Source organism: Berghia stephanieae, chromosome 12 (assembly GCF_034508935.2).
Source record: "Berghia stephanieae isolate SIO BIC M18660-M18661 chromosome 12, UCSD_Bste_1.3, whole genome shotgun sequence".
Classification (NCBI taxonomy): domain Eukaryota; kingdom Metazoa; phylum Mollusca; class Gastropoda; order Nudibranchia; family Aeolidiidae; genus Berghia; species Berghia stephanieae.
This window is the reverse complement of record NC_088371.1, coordinates 29,337,938-29,360,437: the sequence shown is the minus strand read 5'-3', so window position 1 is coordinate 29,360,437 and position 22,500 is coordinate 29,337,938. Positions and strand designations below refer to the sequence as shown.

The 22,500-nt window shown below is 34.0% G+C and overlaps 1 protein-coding gene across 1 annotated transcript in view; it reads left to right on the top strand.

The window, feature by feature from the left end:
- Positions 1-19,919, top strand: part of LOC144957723 (tetratricopeptide repeat protein 12-like) — a 43,105-nt gene extending 23,186 nt beyond the window's left edge. Inside the window, exons 9-18 of the mRNA XM_078889107.1 lie at positions 2,674-2,771; positions 3,744-3,924; positions 6,158-6,250; positions 6,593-6,656; positions 8,640-8,771; positions 9,428-9,778; positions 11,690-11,786; positions 12,834-12,984; positions 15,570-15,704; positions 18,355-19,919. Coding sequence (XP_078745233.1) covers positions 2,674-2,771; positions 3,744-3,924; positions 6,158-6,250; positions 6,593-6,656; positions 8,640-8,771; positions 9,428-9,778; positions 11,690-11,786; positions 12,834-12,984; positions 15,570-15,704; positions 18,355-18,424 — 1,372 coding nt within the window. The 3' untranslated portion in view covers positions 18,425-19,919. The remainder of the gene's footprint in view (positions 1-2,673; positions 2,772-3,743; positions 3,925-6,157; positions 6,251-6,592; positions 6,657-8,639; positions 8,772-9,427; positions 9,779-11,689; positions 11,787-12,833; positions 12,985-15,569; positions 15,705-18,354) is intronic.
- The last annotated feature ends 2,581 nt before the right edge of the window (positions 19,920-22,500 follow it).

The window sequence follows — 22,500 nt, the reverse complement described above, 5'->3', positions numbered from 1 at the left end:
ATGTTTGTGATGAGAATATTGGCTATTAAGCTTAACTGCTGGTCAAAATTACTTCGCGATGGTGGCGAACGAATCGGCGATCTCAAGAAGTGGGTGAGAGAGGGATCTGGAAATGACTTTGGGTTTGAAACGAATATTTTTGTGTTCGTGGATAGCTCACACGGTAGAGCCACGCTCTCACCTGCCAGGCGGAGTTGTCGTACCAATAAGGTCGCAGGTTCAAACCCCACCACCGCCGCGAAAAAAATTTTTATTCTCTATTGTCTTCTGGCACTTTTCTACTCACTTCATATCTTGTTATCAGCCTGTGGCCTGTAATATCCCCCGATCTAAATCCGATAGAATATATGTGGAATATAATCGGCCGCCAAGTCGTTCATTAGATCCGCAAAATAAACAACAACTGTTCCACGCCATAAGGACAGCTTGGGATAACATTCTTCAACACCAGCTGGCCAGATTCACCAATTCCATTCGTAGGAGATGCAATGCTGTGATTGGAGCGAACAGGGTACATACTCGTTAATGATTGAATTATATTCACCTTCACTTCAAATGAAATGAACGCAAGTAATTATATTAAAATGTCATTGTTTGTCAAAATTATAGTGTATGTTTTGACTTGTTACTTCCCTTTTTGAAGATCATGATTTAAAAAGTCTATGTTGCATACATAAACGTTACAAATTCTAACAAAATGAAAGATAAATGATAGTGCTATGATTACACATAGGTTTTTAATAAACCAGAACAATATTTCATACCAATTCTGTAGGTAAAACAAGTGTATACTTTCTTTTGATCACTAGCATATAAATGGGGTCACTCACTTATTTATTGACCCCATTTATATTTTATATTAGCTCTAACCAATATTATCGAGGACTCTCGTACCTATAAGTACCCACCAACACTCATGAATATATATATATATATATATATATATATATATATATATATATATATATATATATATATATATATATATATATATATATATATTGAATTGTGTTGGATACAAATATGGTATGAATAGTGCTCGACAATATATATATACATATATATGAGTGTTGGTGAGTACTCGTAGGTACGAAAGTGCTCGATAATGATGGTTAGAGCTAATATAAAATATATAAATTGTCACTCACATTATATGGCCGAGACGTACGTTTCTGTGGCTTTCTTCCACGTCCTCAGTCGGCATAATGTCCGAAGAAAAGTTTTGTATTCCATTTGAGGTGCTTGTCCAAGAAAGCCACAGAAACGAAAGTCTCGGCCATATAATGTGAGTGACAATTTATATTTTATATATATATATATATACTCACGCATGTCGAGCACTTTTCGTACCATATTTGTATCAAACACGATTCTATATATATATATATATATATATATATATATATATATACGATACCCCGCAAAAATAAGCAATAAAAAACTGTATGAAAAATGTAATGAAAGACCCTTATCCATTCAAATCCTGGAGGCAAGATGGCGGCTTATTGGGCATATACTCAGAAGAGATGAAAATATACCAGCTAATAAAGCCCTGAATAAGTTTTTCACCCCATCTGGACACAAGACCACCCACGTCAGTTTATACTGTCCTCAATCGAGACCTAAAACGCCTTCAAAATAACAAAGAATTAAAATCAAAGGAAGACCTTATGAACTTAGCATCCACAGCAAAAGACCGTGAACTGTGGAAGGAAATGACACAGGTGATTAGAGAGGCAGCCGAGGCGTTCCGATCAGATGATTAGGAAGCGAAAGGCCTTAAGTCAGTCAGTCATATATATATATATATATATATATATATATTATATATATATATATATATATATATATATATATATATATATATATATATATATATATATAAAATTCTGTCTGTATGTCTATATGTAATGCATAACAGGCTATGCATAATCTTCTGATGTTACGAATGAAAAAATAGCATATATATATAGATAAAAAAGATGTTATTGTTATTATTATTATTATTATTATTATTATTATTATTATTATTATTATTATTATTATTATTATTATTATTAATAATAATAATAATAATAATAATAATTATTATTATTATTATTATTATTATTATTATTATTATTATTATTATTATTATTATTAGTAATAATAATAATAATAATAATAATTATTATTATTATTATTATTATTATTATCATCATCATCATCATCATCATCATCATCATCATCATCATCATCATCATCTCATCATCATCATCATCATCATCATCATCATCATCATCATCATCATCATCATCATCATCATCATCATTATTATTATTATTATTATTATTATTATTATTATTATTATTATTATTATTATCATCCTCCTCCTCCTCGTCATCATCATCATCATCATTAATATCATCAACTTCATTATCATCATCATCATCATCATCATCATCATTATTATTATTATTATTATTATTAGTTTAAATATGAATTTCATCATCATCATCATCATCATCATCATCATCGTCATCATCATCATCATCATTATTCTTTTTATTATTCTTATTATTATTATTATTATTAGTTTAAATATGAATTTCGTCATCATCATCATCACTGTCACCATTCATTATATGATAACATTCTAAAAGTTTCCAGTTACACTTCCTATCATCACAACAGGTGCCTTACAGTCCCAGCCTTGGGAAGTTTGACTATGGCAGACAGAGACCTAATCAGCACTGCCATGAGTATGTTTGAAGTCGCCTGCAAAGACAACGGTTAGTGACACACGATTCCTGGGTGGGGTTCCTGACCTCCCACTGTGTCTTCTATCCCCCTACATTTTTTTTCTAACTCTCTTTCTGTTTTGTCTTGGAATGTGATTACTTGGTTTTGTCCGAGCCCTGCCCGGAACCCTGGCTGGGAGGGAAACAGACAAATGTATAGTTAGTTTTGGGAGATGATAATTTTTTTCCTTCTAAATCATCTCTCTGTTATGCACTGTATTATGTTTTGTTTGCATATTATATATGATTTGTAAACATTTGAATATATTCCTCTTATTGGGAATCTGTGCTTGTCTCTGGATGAGACTTTTAGGTGATCTCAAACTTCGCACATTCTCTTACCGTACTCATGTGTAAAATGAGTACATGGCCATTAACAGCGTTGTCTCTGTCTGAAAAAATTGTAATAGTGCCTAATAGGCGTCATGTCCCGTTCTACATGTTAAGTGTTGCTGTTGGCCAGAGACCCCTTGTAAAGCGCTTTGAGCATGCACTATATAAAAGCTCAATTTTTTTTTCAATAAGGGAAGTTGATTTCATCGCCTCCAATATAAAACTTGAGTTTATTTCTCTTCGTTATAGCATCAATACAAATCATTCTAAAGTCGTATTTCTCATCATTTTATTTCTAAATTCATTTTTTGAGATCGACTCTCATCCTGACATTATACCATTTTTAGACAGACCATGTTGTTGTGTGTCAAGCTGTCAAGACGCCTATTTTCTACTGTCCTGTTTTCATGCGTTTTTGGACTAATTCATAAGTAAATTGTTTTTGTTTTGGACGTTAGGGTCACATTTTAAAAATATACTATCAGATTAGGAAAAGTGAGTGGAGCAGGCACTTATTTGATAACAACAAGAAATAAAGTGAGTAGGAAAGTGCCAGAAGACAATAGAGAATACATTTTAAAAAAATATAATATAGATTATAATGTAGCAATATTTTACCTAATTTCTCAGAAACCAGTCAGCAACAAGTCCTGTCCAACGAAGACTTTCCTGGTCAGCTTCTATCTTTACTGGATGCCCAGTACAATGGACAAGGTCGCATTCTCAAAACCAGCTGCCTTAATCTGTTGCATGGGATATCTCTCACACAGGCAGGGAGGGCCGCCATTGTGGCAAAATTTGATCTGATTCAGTAAGCTCTCATTTTGCAGGGAGGGGGTGGGGGGGGGGGGGGGGGGGTGGGAAAGGAAGTTGGACTCTCTTTTCAAATGACACAAGGGTATCACCAATTCTTTCCATCTTTAAGTAATGAATGAGAAGTGATAGTAATCAATAGAGTTGTTTTTTTGTTGTTGTTTTTTTTTTATTTATTGAAGGGGTGGGGGGGGGGGGGGGGGGGGGAGGGGTTGATTTATATCTGTGTAATGATTCTTATGATTACAGGGTGTAAAAAAAAAAACTAGGGTGGATGATCTGTGTTGATGACCAGCATTTATTCAGACTAGAAAATAAGATGTCATCCCTCTGAAAGCAGAAGATCTGTTGCCCACGGTATGTATCCAGTCACCCGGAAGACTGATTCTACGCTTTCAATGAGATTGGAACCAGTATTTTGACATCATACTTTTGTTCCCTATTTCACAGTCCTGCAACTGGTGCGTCCTGGGTGGAGTTTTGACCTCCCATGGTGGGTCCTGTGTCTTCTATCCCTTATATCAGTTTTCCAAGTTGCTTTCTGTCTCTGACTTCGATTGGGATTAATTAGTTATGTCTTCGTCCTGGCCGGAGTCCTTGACTGGGAGGGAAACAGTCAAATGTATAGTTTTAGTTTTGGGAAATGATATTCTTTTTCCTTGTAAGTCATCTTCTTTTATTTAGTATAAATTTTTTTTTGCTATAGATATATAATGGTTTGTAAACATTTGAGTGTATTCCTCTTAGTGGGATCCTGCGCTTGTGCCTGGATGAAACTTTTAGGTGATCTCAAACTAATTGCACTGATCGTATGTTCTTGGAATCTACATCTGTTCCCTATGTGAGCCAATTCCCCATTGTGTTTACTTTATTCCAAATCTAAAACTTTATGACAACTCACATTTTCTTTCTCTCTTACTGGCACTGAAATGACCTAAATGTGTCTCAAGCACTGTAAATCCCTTAAAAACAAACAGACAAACAACTAGTGCAACATAAGGCAGTTTAGAGATGGTGTATCACCAATGATCACTTTCCCAACTATATCCACAGTGTCATTTTTTAACCATGTAAATGGTCTTGACAAAATCCTACAGGAGAGACTATAATCATCTTCTTCCTCTTCTTCTTCTTCTTCTTCTTCTTCTTCTTCCTCTTCCTCTTCTTCTTCTTCTTCCTCTTCCTCTTCTTCTTCTTCTTCTTCTTCTTCTTCTTCTTCTTCTTCTTCTTCTTCTTCTTCTTCTTCTTCTTCTTCTTTCAGCTTTTCCCACTTTTTGCAGGGTTGCCATAATGACTGCCACATCTTCATGCATCTCGGTTCATAGCATCATCTTCATCCAGGCCCAGTTCTTTCATATCGTCCTTTCCCTTATCCAACCATCTAGTCTTTGGGCGTCCCTTTTTTTCTCTTTCCTGCTAATTGTATATCCAAACTGTCTTTCCCACACACTCCCTCTCTCGTCTCCTAACATGTCTAAACCATTTCAATCTATCTTGTCTCATCTTTATCGATACCGATACAAACCCAGTCCTTTGTGAGGCCAGTCACACGCCTGGATCAATGGGGAGTGTTTGCTCAGGAAGGGAATCCTGGCAGTAAAATTCAAGCCACAACTAATGAATGAATGAAACCAGAGAGACCAAAATCATCAACGTGGCAAATTAGGAAGCAGGCTCTGAAACTTCAAAATAAAGATCTGAAAAAGTGAGGCTATGTGGTCTTGTGGTATGACACTTGCTTTCGGATCGGAAGGTCCTGGGTTCGAGTCTCGCTCGGCGCACAGTTGAGTCTTTGGAAAAGGCTCTTTACTCACATTATCTCACTGTACTCAGGTGTAAAATGAGTACCTGGCTGTTAACAGTGTTGTCTATGTCCGAAAATTTTTATTATCGCCTAACATGTCTCGTTCTACATGTTTCGTGTTGCTGTTGGTCAGGGACCTCTTGTAAAGCGCTTTGAACATGTTTAGTGGATATTGCGCTAAATAAAAGCCCAAGTTTTTACAATCTTTTATCACATGAGAAGGAGATTACAGGAAATGAGTTCTGAACATTAAAAGCAAAATTTGAAAAAAAAAAAAATAAAACGTAGATAGAGAGTGACATCTCTGACATAATCTACTTTACAAATTTAAAAAAAAAAAAGAAAAAAATAGGCAGTCAGTAGGAAAGAAAGAATGCATCACACACATTTCAAACGTTAATCCTCATACAAAATACCTCTTTTTCAGTCTCATTTCTAGTTTGTTCATGTTGATGACCAAGAATTCACCTTATGCTGAGACAGCTGCTGCTTTGCTCAACAATATCGCTCTGGAGAAAAAGTAAGCTGGCAGTTATTATTATTGTTATTATTATTATTATAATTATTATTATTATTATTATTATTATTATTATTATTATTATTATTATTATTATTATTATTATTATTATTATTATTATTATTATTATTATTATTATTATTATTATTATTATTATTATTAATATTATAATTACTATTATTATTACTATCGTTATCATCATCATCATCATCATCATCATTATCATCATCATCATTATATTTATTATTATTATTATTATTATTATTATTATTATTATTATTATTATTATTATTATTATTATTATTATTATTTATCATTTTTATCATCATGATCATTTATCCACAGGATAAAATCAGTGATAAGGGATACCATTGAAGATCAAATAATTCCAGCTTTTGAATCACTCCTGGTAAGAAATTGGTGAAAAATTAAACCAAAACGAAAACAAAAGTGAATAAATAAATAATTAAATACATAGATAAATAAACAGTTAAATACATAGATAAATAAATAAGCCATCGTAAAGGGAATTTTTTTGTTCATAAGTTTCATTTCAAGAAAAAGACTGAAATAAGCCAAAATCATGTGCAGAGAAATTTTGCAACGTAAACTCAATGAAATGCAAGTGCTAACCATTGTTGGGTTTAGGTGTTGTCTTAGTAAACTTAAAGCCTGCCCATTCCTTTGGGAAGACGTTCCACACACATTTCTATACTCCTGTCAGATGTCCCGATAGCTCAGTTGGTAGAGCACTCGCTTCGCATGCAAAGGGATTGAGATCGATCCTGAGTACAGTCGATATTTATTTCGGACCCCCCAGGAGTTATTGGGTAGCTGGGTCTGTTAGATTTGGCAGAAAATACTTGGCGATAGACTAGTGTCCTATCCAAAAGATAGCAACAAATTGTTATTGTCCATTTCATGTTACAGAAACTGGGATAATCTCTGGCTCTATGGGCCTAATGGTTCTGAAGGAAGGATTACTCTCAGATGTGAATGAGTTCCCAAATTTTGGCATTGACAGATAGTCAACATTAATTGTTAGATTCTGATTTGTATTTTCTTCTAGCTCTGTTGATAGATTTTGTCTCATGAAACCAGCAAACAGTCTCGACTTTCTCTTTTTTTGTTAATGATGAATAATTACAGTCCACTCCGGATAATCGCAACTCGGTTAATCGCAACTTTCGATTAATCGCAACATATCCCAAGAAACAGAATTAATTCTATATAAAAGTCACTGGTTAATTGCAACAAACTTCGGTTAATCGCAACAACTTTTCGGCCTCAACAAAACATCATTATTAAACTTCATTATGGAAGAAATTGTGACAGGTTGAAAAATCGAGAGTAAGCGGGATTTAATTTTACATAAGTGATTCACCACTCTATTAGAGACAAAAGACAGTATGGGTTTGGGATGGCATCTGTGGCCATTAAATAGTAGGCGAGGGGGGCTGGGCATAGCTTTTACAACAGGTAGACAATGACAGTTGTAATGGAAGACTGAGTGATATCCTTTGTTTTGGGATTAACAACTGTGCATTGTGACCAACAAGTTTGGTGAGATTTATTGTCTCTCACCACGGCTAATCTCCTTGACTCTTACACATGCTGAGAACAAAAGAGTGAAAGTGAATCAAATCTACATAAGATGTCGACTTGCATTAAAGCTGCATTTGCTTGAAAAAATATATACAAGGCTGTCATGTGGTTTTTATTCAATCATATAGCTCTGTCTGTGGTGGACTAAGAACAATGTTTACAACTGGTTTGAGTTTACTATATATGTGTAAAATGTTGCGATAGTGTACTGGAAACTGAACTTTGGTTAATCGCAAAATTTTTGCTGATCCCAAGGTGTTGCGATTATGCGGAGTGGACTGTACTAATAAAAAACATGTCCAAAAAATGCATTGTTCAGTGATGACATTGTGTTGTGGATCTTAGAATAGGCGGGCATTTCAAGCAAGTATCAAATTGAAAAAAAAAAAAAAATGATGCCCTTCCACCACAACGTCATAAGATATCATCACCTAAGCATTCCACGCGAGAATATTGATAATTCATCAAACAAGGTGTCTGATGTCAACAGGAATCATCCATGTTGTCCGAATTGGGGGTTAATCTTGCCCAAGGAATAAAACGAAAGTGCCTGAAGCAGTGCAGGAACCTGGGACTATCTGGGTCACACTGCAATGTCTTAACCACTCGCCACTTCACCCCACCCCCACCTCCTCCCCTTTTTAGCTCTTTGAATAGTTGGTCACTATGTCAGATGAATATATCTCTCTTATTTGTTTATCTATTAAAATTCCTTTCCCGAGAATTAAAAAAAAATAAAATAGATCACACAATATTTCTATTACAATTGTTCTGTCTCCTCCCACAGAAATCAAACAAAACACCGCCAGTCATTTTGTCACTGGCATCATCGACATTTACCAATCTGGCAGCAGATTTCATCATCCGAGCCAAACTGGCAAGCAGAGAATCATTCTGGACTACTTTATCTAACCTCTTGGTATGATTTGACGAAATAAATCTAAATAATTTGGGGGGATAAATAATAATCATAATTATAAGAATAATGTGATGATGATGATGATGATGATGATGATGATGATGATGATGATGATGATGACAATAATAATCATAATAATAATAATGTGATGATGATGATGATGATCATGATGATGATGATCATCTTGATAATAATAATAATATAATAATAATAATAATAATAATAATAATAATAATAATAATAATAATAATAATAATAATAATAATAATAATAATAATAAATAATAATAATAATAATGATAATAATAGTAATAATAAATGATAACAATAACAATAATAATAATAATAATAATAATATAATAATAATAATAATAATAATAATAATAATATAATAATAATATATGATAATAATATAATAATAATATAATAAATAATAATAATGATAACAATAACAATAATAATAATAATAATAATAATAATAATAACAATAATAATAGTAAGAACAACAACAAAGCACATTGAACACATTAAGTGAATAATGCACTTTATTTCAACTCTTGTATTTTTAGAAGGTTTTTTTTTTTTTGTTTTGTTTAGTTTCTTTTTTAAAACTTTTCTGACACAAAATAATCAAGTGTACTGCTTTTACTTTTTCAGCTGTCCCTTGCAGAAAATAAATTGTGTTCAACTTTAGAGCACGTTTTAGGCTTGCTGGTGAATGTCAGCACTAGTCTCCATGCTTCATCAACTTCCACATCATCATCATCGCCATCATCATCAAAAGTCTTTCATGACTCCAACACCATTCACGAGTCGTGTTTCTACATGGTCTCATCATCGTCGTCACATCGGCCATCGGGAATAGGAGAAGGAGAAGAAGGATGGATATCGTCATTGTTAGTTACGAGGTGTTTAGTGGTGTTGAGTAACATCCTGCCTCATATTGAGAAGGCGTCTGGATGGTTGGCTGTTAAAGATAAAATCTTGGTTCTCATGGATGTCATACAGGTGAGGGGTTTTTGTTTTTTTTGGTTGTTTTTATTATTTTCTGTTGTTTTCTTTTCTTTTTTTTTTAAATTCTGTTTTAAATTATTATTTGTGTGTGACTTAGATGGATCAACATTAAAGTATCTCATTTTATATCAAAATCAATATAGACGGTCTAATATGTTGTCGTTTGGATGTTTTGACAATGATTGGAAAATTTTTATTCCCTTATTTAGTGTCTTCAATAAAATTTGAAAAATGACTCAAGTTTTATATTTTGGATAATAAAATCAAATTTTAGCTTTTCTAAGTCACTTCAACATGATAATATTTGAGTCTGGGAATCACATATATGGCTGATTTAAACGACAAGTGTGCCTTCTTGCATTAACCAAGCCCTTTCGGCTCATGACTTTAAAAATTCGCTCCTCTAAAACCCCTGTTACTGGAAAGATAACAATATTCAGACCAATTTGTTGGCTGGGTGGGATTTTCTGACCTCCCATTGTGGGCAGAGAGGTCCCTTGTTATGTCTTCTATCCTTTATGTCTGTCTTCCCTTTTCATGATGCATCCTATCTTTGTTCTGGATTTTCCTGGCCCGGCTGGGATCTTTAGTTGAAAGGGAAGCTGTCAGTTACGTTTTGAGCGGTGATATTTTGTTTTCTTGTATATCGAAGGATAGTCTTTTTAAAACTACAGAAATCAGGATAAAATTTGACTCTATAGGTCAAACAACTAAGAAGAAAGGACTAGCTCACATGTGGACAGAATGTGGTTGCCAACACTCAGTGGTTGGTCTCATTTTTAGACACCCACAGGCGTGATCTGTTATTGAATTATCTTCTGATTGACAATGAGGGATTGAGGATTAAGTGTGTGAGTTACAGAGAGAGAGAAGAGAGAGAGAGAGAGAGAGCGAGAGAGAGAGAGACAGAGCGAGCGAGAGAGAGACAGACAGAGAGAGACAGACAGACAGACATACTGACAGACAAACAGGCACACAGCCAGAGCCCTTTCTTTTCTCAAAGAATTTCTGTAGGTGTCTGTTATTACAGGACTTTCACCCAGGACTGATTGGATATCAGGGTCTGTTAGATCTGGTGATAAGTACTTTGCGTTAAAATTATAGTGTCCTTTCCAAAGGGTAGCAAATAATCACTATTGTCCATTTCAGGCTATGGAAACAAGGATAAAATCCGGCTCCACAGACCTAATGGCTCTGGAAGACTACTTTTAAAAAAAAATTACGTCAATATCATCTCTCAATCCCATTTTGCCTCTTTTTGTGTCTATTTAGTTTTGGTATTACATCACAAGACACAACAATTTGTAATAATATTGAGGCGAGCGAGAGAGAAAGAGGAGTAGAGAGAGCTTGAGAGAAAGAAAGATGGGGGGAGCCATATATTTTGAAAAATTATGCTTTAAAGTATTTTGTGAGTTGTTACATAGCCCAATATCCACTGGAAGTGCTTTACAAGGGGTCCCAGGCCAACAGAAGCACTTAACATGTAGGACGAGAGATGCCATCTGATAGGCAAGATTGCACTTCTTTGGACAGAACATCGCTGTTAAAGACATGGGACTCAATTTACACCTGAGTATGATGAGAGAATGCGAGTGAAGAGCCTTTTCCAAGGACTTAACTATGTGCCGAGCGAGGGTTGATTCCAGGACCTTCCTATCCGAAAGCGAATGTCATACCACTAGACCACGTAGCACACTTTTTGTGTGAATAAGACACGACAGTAAAGATTTATTATTATTATTATTATTATTATTATTATTATTATTATTATTATTATTATTATTATTATATTATTATTATTATTATTATTATTATTATTATTATTATTATTATTATTATTATTATTATTATTATTATTATTATTATTATTATTATTATTATTTTCCTACTTTCCATACCCAGGAAGGAGATGTGTGCAACCTGAAGCCAGCGTTGAAATGCCTGACTGCCCTGACTCAGAACAATGAGACAGCAAAGGATATTGTAGCTGAGAATAAAGGTGGGATTTCAGGCACTTTTTACACTTTTATCTGGACAAAAGAAAGAAAAAATCCCTTAGAATTTTTACTTTAACTTTGAAAACTTGATCTTGAGCTTTGATTTAAGGCAATATCCACTAAATGTGCTCAAAGCACTTTACAAGGGGTCCCTAGCCTACAGCAACACTTAATACGACGGATTAGACATAATGCCTGTAAGGTTGATGATAGTAATGATAATGATGATTTTCCCCAATTCCACATTCTCATGCGTCACCGACCCCTGGAGTTCTTTTAAATATCAAAATAATAAATATATGACAATAGGATACAATAGTCTGATGTAATGTCACCCAGCATCGAGCAGCTTGGTTCTAAACAATGAAAATCGGTACTTTTTATTCTCCACGCTGGCGAGACCGTTTTCACGTGTCACGTAATCAGAATGTAAAAAAGTCAAAACATGATCAGATGTATAATGTTTTTCTCCTCTGGACACACATTTATGCTCGTTGGAGAAATATTTCATAAAGGCATCCGCCATTGTTCTGATAGTTTAGAACCAGTTGCTAAGTTACTATGAGTCATGACGAGGGAAGTGACATCACGACTGTTGAAAGAAATAGAGAATAAAAAATGTTCGCGCCGGTGATGGGGGTTCTCACTTTTCTGAATTAAAAATTCACCCCAGATACTGGAGCATAATCAATGTCTTAATTGTTTCTATGTTATATGTTTGTGTTGAGAATATTGGCTATTAAGCTTAACTGCTGGCCAACTTACTTTGCGGAGGTTGTATGTGTTGGATCCGCGATCTCAAGTAGTCGGGTAGTGAGGGCTCTAATAATGATAAGGAGTTAGAGACTATTTTTTTTGGGATCGTGGATAGCTCATACGGTAGAGTCACGCTCTCCCCGACAGGCGGAGTTGTCGTACCAGTAAGGTCACAGGTTCAAACCCCCATCACCGCCGCGAAAATATTTTATTCTCTATTGTCTTCTGGCACTTTCTTACTCACTTTGTCTCTGACTGTTGAGATATTTTTCTTGCTTCTTATATTTTTCCAGGCACCTCCCTTCTTCTGAAGCTGTTGCAGAAGGAGGAGACAAAACATGAAGATAGAACAGGCGATGATGACCAGAACAAACAGCCAAGTAAGGAAGATCAGGAGATCATTTTGGGCAATGCCACTCTCTGCCTGTCTCACTTAACCTCAAGGTATGTTGATCATCGGGCAGCATCAGTAGTAGCTTATTAGTTGTGTTCTTAGATCATTCATGGATTAGACATATTACTCCAAGAATCAACAAACCAAATTGTTTCAATAATCAACATGTATTAATGATGATAATAAAAATAATAATAATAATAATAATAATAATAATAATAATAATAATAATAATAATAATAATAATAATAATAATATATAATAATAATAATAATAATTATATATTATAATAATAATAATAATAATAATAATAATAATAATAATAATAATAATATAATAATAATAATAATAATAATAATAATAATAATAATAATAATAATAATAATAATAATAATAATAATAATAATAATAATAATAATAATAATAATAATGATAATAATAATAATAATAATAATAATGATAATGATAATGATAATGATAATAATAATAATAATAATAATAATATATAATAATAATAATAATAATGATAATGATAATGATAATGATAATAATAATAATAATAATAATAATAATGATAATAATAATAATAATAATAATAATAATAATATGGAGGCAATTTTTCATTTGGGTACAGCATATGCATAATATACACAATCCAGAAACATAAAGTTCAAAACTACACATACACGCATATGCACAAACACAGACTCACAGACTCACACTTAAATAAGCTATCTAAAAGGCATATCATCATGATGACAAACATTAATATAAGATACCTGTGTACAGGATCACGGCTAGGATACAGAATGACTCCCAACGAGGTAGCCAGTATAACGGATGCTAGTTGTGAACGGTACTAATTAGATAGACTGTACAAGCTATGATGCTGGAATAATGGCTATTAAGCTTAAATGCTAGCCAACTAACTTCGCAGAGTTTGTGTATGTTGAACCCGTGACCTCAAGTAGTCTGGGGGAGAAGGCTCTAATAAAAGACTAGGGTTAAAAGCGATCTCATTAATTTGGGATCATGGATATTTCATATGGTAGAGTCACGCTCTCCCTGGCCCGGCGGAGTTGTCGTACCAATACCAGTAAGGGCGCGTATTCGAGCCCCCATTGGCGCTGCGAAATTTTTATTCTCTATTGTCTTCTGGCACTTTCCTACTCACTTCATTTCTCGCTGTTACTGGAATACAATAACTTTCATTCACAACACTTATGTTTTTGTTGTTGTTTGTGCTGCTATGTGGTCTAGTAGTATGAAACTCGCTTTTGGATAGGAAGATCCTGGGTTCGAGCCTCGCTCAGCACATAGTTGAGTCCTTGGAGAAGACTTTTTACTCACAGTCTCTTATCGTACTCAGATGTAAAATTTGTACCTGGCCGTTAATAGCGTTGTCTCTGTTGAAAAAATTGTAATATCGCCTAACAAGCATCATGTCTCGTTCTACATGTGTTGCTGTTTGGTCAGGGACCCTTTGTAAAGTGTTTTGAGCATGTTTAGTAAATATTGCACTATATAAAAGCTCAAGTTTTTTTTGTTTTCCATACTCCTATCAGATGTCCAGATACCTCAGTTGGTAGAGCACTCACTTCGCATGCAAAGGGGTTGATATCGATCCTGAGTGCAGTCAATATTTTTTCTGACCCCCCTGTCCACCCAGCAGTGAGTCTGTTAGATCTGACAGAAAGTACTTTGCGATAGACTAGTGTCCTATCCAAAGCAAAGCACGCAATTGTTATTGTCCGTTTCACGCTCCAGAAACCGGGATAATCTCCGGCTCTAGGGGCCTAATGGCTCTGAAGGATTACTCTCAGATGTGAATGAGGTCCCAAATTTTGGCATTGACAGATAGTCAACGTAAATTGTTTGATTTTGATTAACATTAAATGGATATTGGGATCTAATCATCATGGCTTATCCCCCCTGGGCGTGGCCTCCGAAACTGCCAACCGACACAATCTTCTGTCCTATGCCATCCCTCCACATTCAGTCACTGGCTTATTAATCCATTCGCTGATGTCTTGTGACCATCTTCTTCTTGGTCTCTCTCTCCATCTTTTACCCTCAACAATACCCTCTAGACTCCTTGTGCTATTTATTGCGCTATATATATATATATATGTATATATATATATATATATATATATATATATATATATATATATATATATATATATGCCTTTTATTTTGGGAAATCTTCGGGGAGTGAAATCATTTTTGTTTTTACCATTATTTATAATTGTATGTTGTTTCGCACTTCCTGTGGTATATATATATATGAAAGTGACGTTCACTTCCACTTCCTGATGAGAGCTAAAGCTTGAAACAATATTGTAGAAGTTTATCATAATTGAAATGTTTTATAAATAGCTCCTTTTATCAAAAAGTTGAGCACTATTATTTCATGGTTTTTGTATTAATATTGATAATAATGATGATAATAATATATATATATATTTATATATATATATATATATATTATATATATATATATATATATATATATATATATATATATATATATATATATACATATTTATATACTTATTATTATTTATTATTTTGTTTGTTCCAGTATCAGTCTATTGCTTTAGTTTTTTTTTGTTTTGTTTTTTAAACTATCCAGATCTGACGTTTGTAGCAAACTGACGAAGACAAACATCATTCAGAGACTACTAGTTCTGGCCAGGGATGGCAGGAAACCAACCCTCCAATCCAATGCAGCCATTTTAATTGGAAAACTCGTCATGGGCGATTCAAGGTAAAAGTTTGTACTTGATTATCTTATTGTCATGGAGCTAAGCCCCAAACAATGTAGCTCTTAGAGTTTTAAAAATAAGAAACCAAGAACAAGTCAAATTTGAATTATTGATTTGGGAACGACAAAACGCTGGGAGTGTAGCTATTGTATATGAAAAAATAATGTTTGGTTTCTGCCCAATTTGAATAAAACTCTAAATTATAAAAGAGAAATGATGAAAACTAGAGAGTCGCCATCAAAACGTCGACTTCCTCCACTTCCAGCCTTTTTAAAATCTCTTCAATCAACTGCCCCACCATTGAATGCTCAAACATCTAAGAAATCAAAAAGGGTAAAATATGTCACAAAGGAGGCCAAAGACATCATTTTTACGAATTCTAGATTCCAAACTCTTAGAATTATGGTCACCTTCTAGATCAAGAATCAATCCTGACATGAATGGCATAATGATTCAGGTAGATGCTAGAATTTCTAGATTTATATGTGACCCTTCGCCTCAAAATGGTATTAAGTTAGGTTGGTTAAGATGGAACTTTGTTCTAGCCTTTTAATTCATAAAATTTACTATAGCTGAGCCTCAGATTAATTTTAATAAGTTTTGAATTATGTTTTGTTATTGTTTTTTGTTTGTGTTTCCAATGTTTTTCTACATTTCAAAGGTGCATCAATGAGAATCAGCAATTTGATTTATAACGAGAAATAGCAGACTGATTTGAGTTTATACGATTTATTGAGGTGAATAGCAACCATATTTTAGGGTGCTAATGCCAACAATTTGTAATTAAGACCAGTTTAACATTAAATTCGGCTTTTAAGCATCTGGTTCGTTCCGACATAATACCGTTTTGAGACGATGGGTCACATATGTAGATCTAAATTATTTTTACAAATTCTAGATTCCAATCTCATAGATCTATAATGAATTAATAACATTTTGATCTCAGTTTTGTTTTTATAGTCAATGCGTGTTATGTGTTTTGCAAATCAGGTAGCTTAGCCCTCCCTATCTCCTGGGTGGGGTCTTTTTAATTGAGCTATATATAGCGCAATATCCACTAATGTGCTCAAAGCGCTTTACAAGGGGTCCCTGGTCAACAGCAACATTTAACATGTAGAACGGGACATGACGCCTGTTAGGCGATATTACAATCTTTTTGGACACAGACAACGCTGTTAACGGCCAGGTCCTCATTTTACACCTGAGTAGGTGAGAGAATGTGAGTAAAGAGCCTTCTCCAAGGACTCAATTATGCGCCGAGCGCAAGGCTCGAACCCTGGACCTTCCGATCTGAAAGCGAGTGTCATACCACTAGACCACATCGTCGTCTATGTGTCTTTTATCCTGATATCTGTTGTCTGAATTGCTTTTTGTCTTTGTCTTGGAATGAGATCACTTAGTCTTGTCCTAGCAGTGGCCGAGGTCCTTGACTGGGAGGGAAACAGTCAAATGTATAATTATAGTTTTGCAAGATGATATTTTGTTCCCTTATAAATCATCTCTCTGTCATGTACTGTTACATTTATTTTATTTTAAAAATATATAATGGCTTGTAAACATTTGAGTGTGGTCCCCTTAATGGAGACCTGTGCTTGTGTCTAGATAAGACTTTTAGGTGATCTCAAACTAAGTACACTGATAGTACTGAGCTCTTGGAATCTTCATTTGTTCCCTACTTGAATCATTCTCCTTTGTCTTACTTTTTCTCGTTTGCTTTCAATTGTAAATCTATAACTTTTTGACTCTCCCACTTTCCTCCTTTTTACTGGCGCTGAAATGATCTTAATGTGTCACAGCGCTGTAAAACCCTTAAAAACAAATAAAAAACAAGACTTCCCCATCTCCTATCGTAGAATGGGAATAACTGCTAGTTACTATAATGGTCTTGATAGCTCAGTTGGTAGAGCACTCGCTTCAAACGCAAAGGGACCAAAATCGATCCCGGGTGCAGTCGAGATTTTATCTGACCCCCGTGTCCACCCAGCAGTGAAATGGTAGCCGTTATATTTGGTCGAAAGTACTTTACGATAGACTAGCGTCCTATCCAAAGTGTAGCAAGCAATTGCTATTATCCGTTTCACGCTTTAGAAACTGGAATAAACTTTAGCTCCATGGGCCCAATGGCTCTGATAGGACTACTATAATAATCATTCATAAAGACAAAAATTATTCTATGACTCCCTGCTGACCAGATATCAGAAAATCAGCCTTCTAGTCTAATGCAGCCTATCTAGTCATGGGAGATTTGATGCAAGGATTTATTATCAATTGTTGTCTGACCCTTTTATTTATCGTTATCATTAACGTCAGTGTCTGCTTGTTTCACTTGAGGGTCCTAATTGCTCAGTTGGTAGAGTACTTGCTTCACACACAAAGAGACCTACATTAATCCCGGGTGCAGTCGAAATTGTTTTTGATCTACCAGCAGTAAATGGGTAGCTGGGTCTGTTAGACCTGGTGGAAAGTACTCTGCGAAAGACCAGTGTCCTATCCAAAGGATAGTAAGAAATTGTTACCCATTTCACGCTATAGAAACCAGGATAAACTCTGGCTCTGACTACTACTTGCTTCACTTATTTTTTTTATGAATTGATATTAACTTGATTTTTTTTTTTTTAAATTATTTTTTTTGGTATTTTTTTCTGATTTCAGACATTTGGAAAGACTGCGAGAGTTACACGGTATAGAAATACTACACGGATGTATGAAACACATCAAGTAGTCACAACACTGCTGAAACTATAATTATATTCTAAAGGGCCAATTTTAAGGCTGTGGGAGTTGCACGTTACACAGCTACTACACAGATGTATGAAGCACATCAAAGAGTCAATATACTGCTGCAACTATCATTACATTCCAAAGTCGCAATTTTAAGAATGAGAGAGTTCCACTGTTTTTAGACATTCTGCATGGATAATGTGTCAAACACATACAGTAGTAATGCCGTTCTCTTTTTGCCTGAAGGATGGAAGAGGGAAGATTTTGTGAGATTTCAGTTGTTTCGGTATGAGATATTTGAGGAAAATTTACCCATCATTTAAAAAAAAATTATTTTTGTTGTTCTAGAGCCGCTCGTCAAGTTTTCAAATTGAGAAAGTAGGCAGTATGCACCAGTGGAAGATAAAGATGTGAAAAAGTGTTTATCAACTGTGCAGCCCTGTCTAGTACTACGAAAAATTCGTAGAAATACCAATTTTTATCTCCAGCTACAGAGCTGCATAGGTCTCTTTGACTCAATAAGTTTTGTTGAGAAGGAAAGTCTAGCTTCTAAGATCCTATTTTCAGGACTTAGGAGCATTTATGGACCATGCTGAGAGCAAATTGTTTATTTCTAAAGCTATTTAAAATGAATTTTTTTTCTTTTTTTTTCCCTTGGAAAATAAAAATTTTTGAAATTTCAAGTAGGCAGCTCTGAACTGTGCCAGGAGGTTTGAGGTTTGATGCCCGGTCGAGGAAGACTGACTGATAGTTTGGGATGTTTTTGGGTTTTTTTTTGTATTTTTCTTTCTTGCTTTGTCTGTCACCATTTCATACACACTAGTTCAGATCTTTATGAGGTCTTCATAAGTCTTCAACTCATTACTCAATCAACGGTTTTATGTCAGTGTAAATCAGATAAAACAAATATTGATTTTTAAGTTGAAATGACAACGAATGTGATGTTTTTAGTTTTTCGTCAGTTTGAAAAATGGTAAGTTATTATGATACCCCTTGGTTATGGGGAATCCCCGATTTTACTACTGTAGGTAAAAGCAACAACAAAAAAATGATAATACGCTTCAACAGTTGTAACGTCACTTCCCTCGTAATGACGCATGGTAACTTAGTAACTGGTTCTAAACTATCGGAACAATGGCGGACGTCGTTGCTGGGCAACGTGACATCAGACTATTGAATCCAATTGCAAGTCATCCCTGTTATTTCGATAAATGTTTTTATCCATTGGAGTGGCAAGAAGAACTTGTTTTAAATTTCAAATGCAGGAGTTTGAGAATTTTATATATTTTATAACCTCAATAAAACTTGAAATTAAATCAATTAAGGAGCAGGCACTAGTATAAGATAAAAATCTGAACAAGTGTATATGAAAGGTGCCAGACAAAGCAAGAAAGAAAAATAGAAGGAAAAAAATCAGTCTACCTCGACTGGGGATCGAACCTCAGACCTTTTGAATACCGGTCAGATGTGCTACCATTAATGAAAACTTAAGCCAAGTCTGGTACTTTTGACTGTAAATTGAATCTCTATCATCTGAACTGAAAGTTGAGCATTTATTTAGCGCACTGTCCACTAAACGTGCTCAAAGCGCTTTAGAAGGGGTCCCTAGCCAACAGCAACACTTAACATGTACTATGAGACATGGCGTCTTTAAGGCGATATTACAATGTTTGCAGACAGAGACACCGCTGCTTACAGCCAGGTACTCGTTTTACACCTGAATATAGTGAGAGAATGTGAGTAAAGAGTCTTTTAAAAATAATCAACTATGTGCGTTCAGAACGGGTCTGAAACTCTGGACTTTCTGATCCGAGGGCGGGAGTCACACCACAAGACCACATAGCCACACAAATTACCCTGACATAATTCCGTTTTGAGGTGATGGGTCACATATATCTGGAGACCCCATGAGAAAACGATAGGGGCCGCATGAAGCCAGTGATCGCGAAAATACTAACTAAAGACTGAAAATGGAGAGGCTTCTTATGGGAACAAAACAGACAATGGACGTTTTGGGTACAGACCCTTCGTCAGCACAACAATACACAAATTATCTTCACAATACACAAATTAACAAAGTTAATTTGTGTATTGTTGTGCTGACCAAGGGTTGTACCCGAAACGTCCATTGTCTGTTTTGTTCCCATACGAAGCCTCTCCATTTTCATTCTTTCGTTAGGAGAACCCATTGGGAAATCATTTAGAGTATAGAGTAAAAAAAACTGCTTAAATCTGTGCAATAAATCCATCAACAAATCCTCAAAAACGTTGAGCATCTGTGAATGCACTGTTTTACTATTCTTCTTCTTCTTCTTCTTCTTCTTCTTCTTCTTCTTCTTCTTCTTTCTTCTTTTCTTCTTCTTCTTCTTCTTCTCTTCTTCTTCTTCTTCTTCTTCTTCTTCTTCTTCTTCTTCTTCTTCTTCTTCTTCTTCTTCTTCTTCTTCTTCTTCTTCTTCTTCTTCTTCTTCTTCTCTTCTTCTTCTTCTTCTTCTTCTTCTTCTTCTTCTTCTTCTTCTTCTTCTTCTTCTTCTTCTTCTTCTTCTTCTTCTTCTTCTTCTTCTTCTTCTTCTTCTTCTTCTTCTTCTTCTTCTCTCTTCTTCTTCTTCTTCTTCTTCTTCTTCTTCTTCTTCTTCTTCTTCTTCTTCTTCTTCTTCTTCTCTTCTTCTTCTTCTTCTTCTTCTTCTTTCTTCCTTCTTCTTCTTCTTCTTCTTCTTCTTCTTCTTCTTCTTCTTCTTCTTCCTTCTTTCTTCTTCTTCTTCTTCTTCTTCTTCTTCTTCTTCTTCTTCTTCTTCTTCTTCTTCTTCTTCTTCTTCTTCTTCTTCTTCTTCTTCGTCTTCGTCTTTCTTCTTCTCTTCTTCTTCTTCTTCTTCTTCTTCTTCTTCTCTTCTTCTTCTTCTTCTTCTTCTTCTTCTTCTTCTTCTTCTTCTTCTTCTTCTTCTTCTTCTTCTTCTTCTTCTTCTTCTTCTTCTTCTTCTTCTTCTTCTTCTTCTTCTTCTTCTTCTTCTTCTTCTTCTTCTTCTTCTTCTTCTTTCTCTTCTTCTTCTTCTTCTTCTTCTTCTTCTTCTTCTTCTTCATTATTATTATTATTGTTGTTAATATAATAATAATAATAATATATAATATAATAATAATATATAATAATAATAATAATAATATTATATTATTATTATTTTTATTTTATTATTATTATTATTATTTTATTTATTATTTTTTTTTTTTATTTTTTTTATTTTATTTTTTTTTTTATTTTTTTTTTTTTATTATTTTTTGTTAATATTGATTTTTAATTATTCTGCATTCTCAAATTTTAAAAATTTATTTTGTTATGATTAATTTTATTATTATTATTATTATTTATTATATTATTTTTATTTTTTTTTTTTTTTTTTTTATTTTTTTTTTTTTTTATTATTTTTTTTTTTATTTTTTTTATTGATGTTTTTAAATTATTGTTTCAGTTCCAGTTCCTCGGGAAGAAAGTTTAAAAGAATTTATTTTGTTATGATTAATTCTTTAGATGATTTTAGATAACTATTTGCTTTTTAACTATTTTGATTGATTATGTTATGAATTTACGAGTAATTGAATAAATCTCAAAAAAATTAATTTGTTTGGTGCGTTTTCATTTCATCTTTTTTGTTCTTTTCTTTCATGTTCTTTTATTTATTTATTTAATTTTAATTTTTTTTTTTTTTTTTTTACTAATTGAAAATCTGTCTCTTAATTCCATTTCTCATAAGGATCTTATTTATCTTTATTTAATTTGTGCGGCTATGTGGTCTTGTAAAGTAACACTCTCTTTCGGATCGGAAGGTCCTGGGTACGTAAAATGATTACCCGGCCATTAACAGCGTTGTCTCTGTCCGAAAAAAAATTGTAATATCGCCTAACAGGCGTCATGTCCCGTCCTAAATGTTAAGTGTTGCTGTTAACCTGGGACCCTTTGTAAAGGGTTTTGAGCACGTTTAGTGGATATTGCGCTATATAAAAAAGCTCAAGCTTGTTTTGTTGAAAATGGAGGAAACCGGAAACGTCCACGACGTGACCTGTGTCTTTATAAATGACATTAAAGTATCT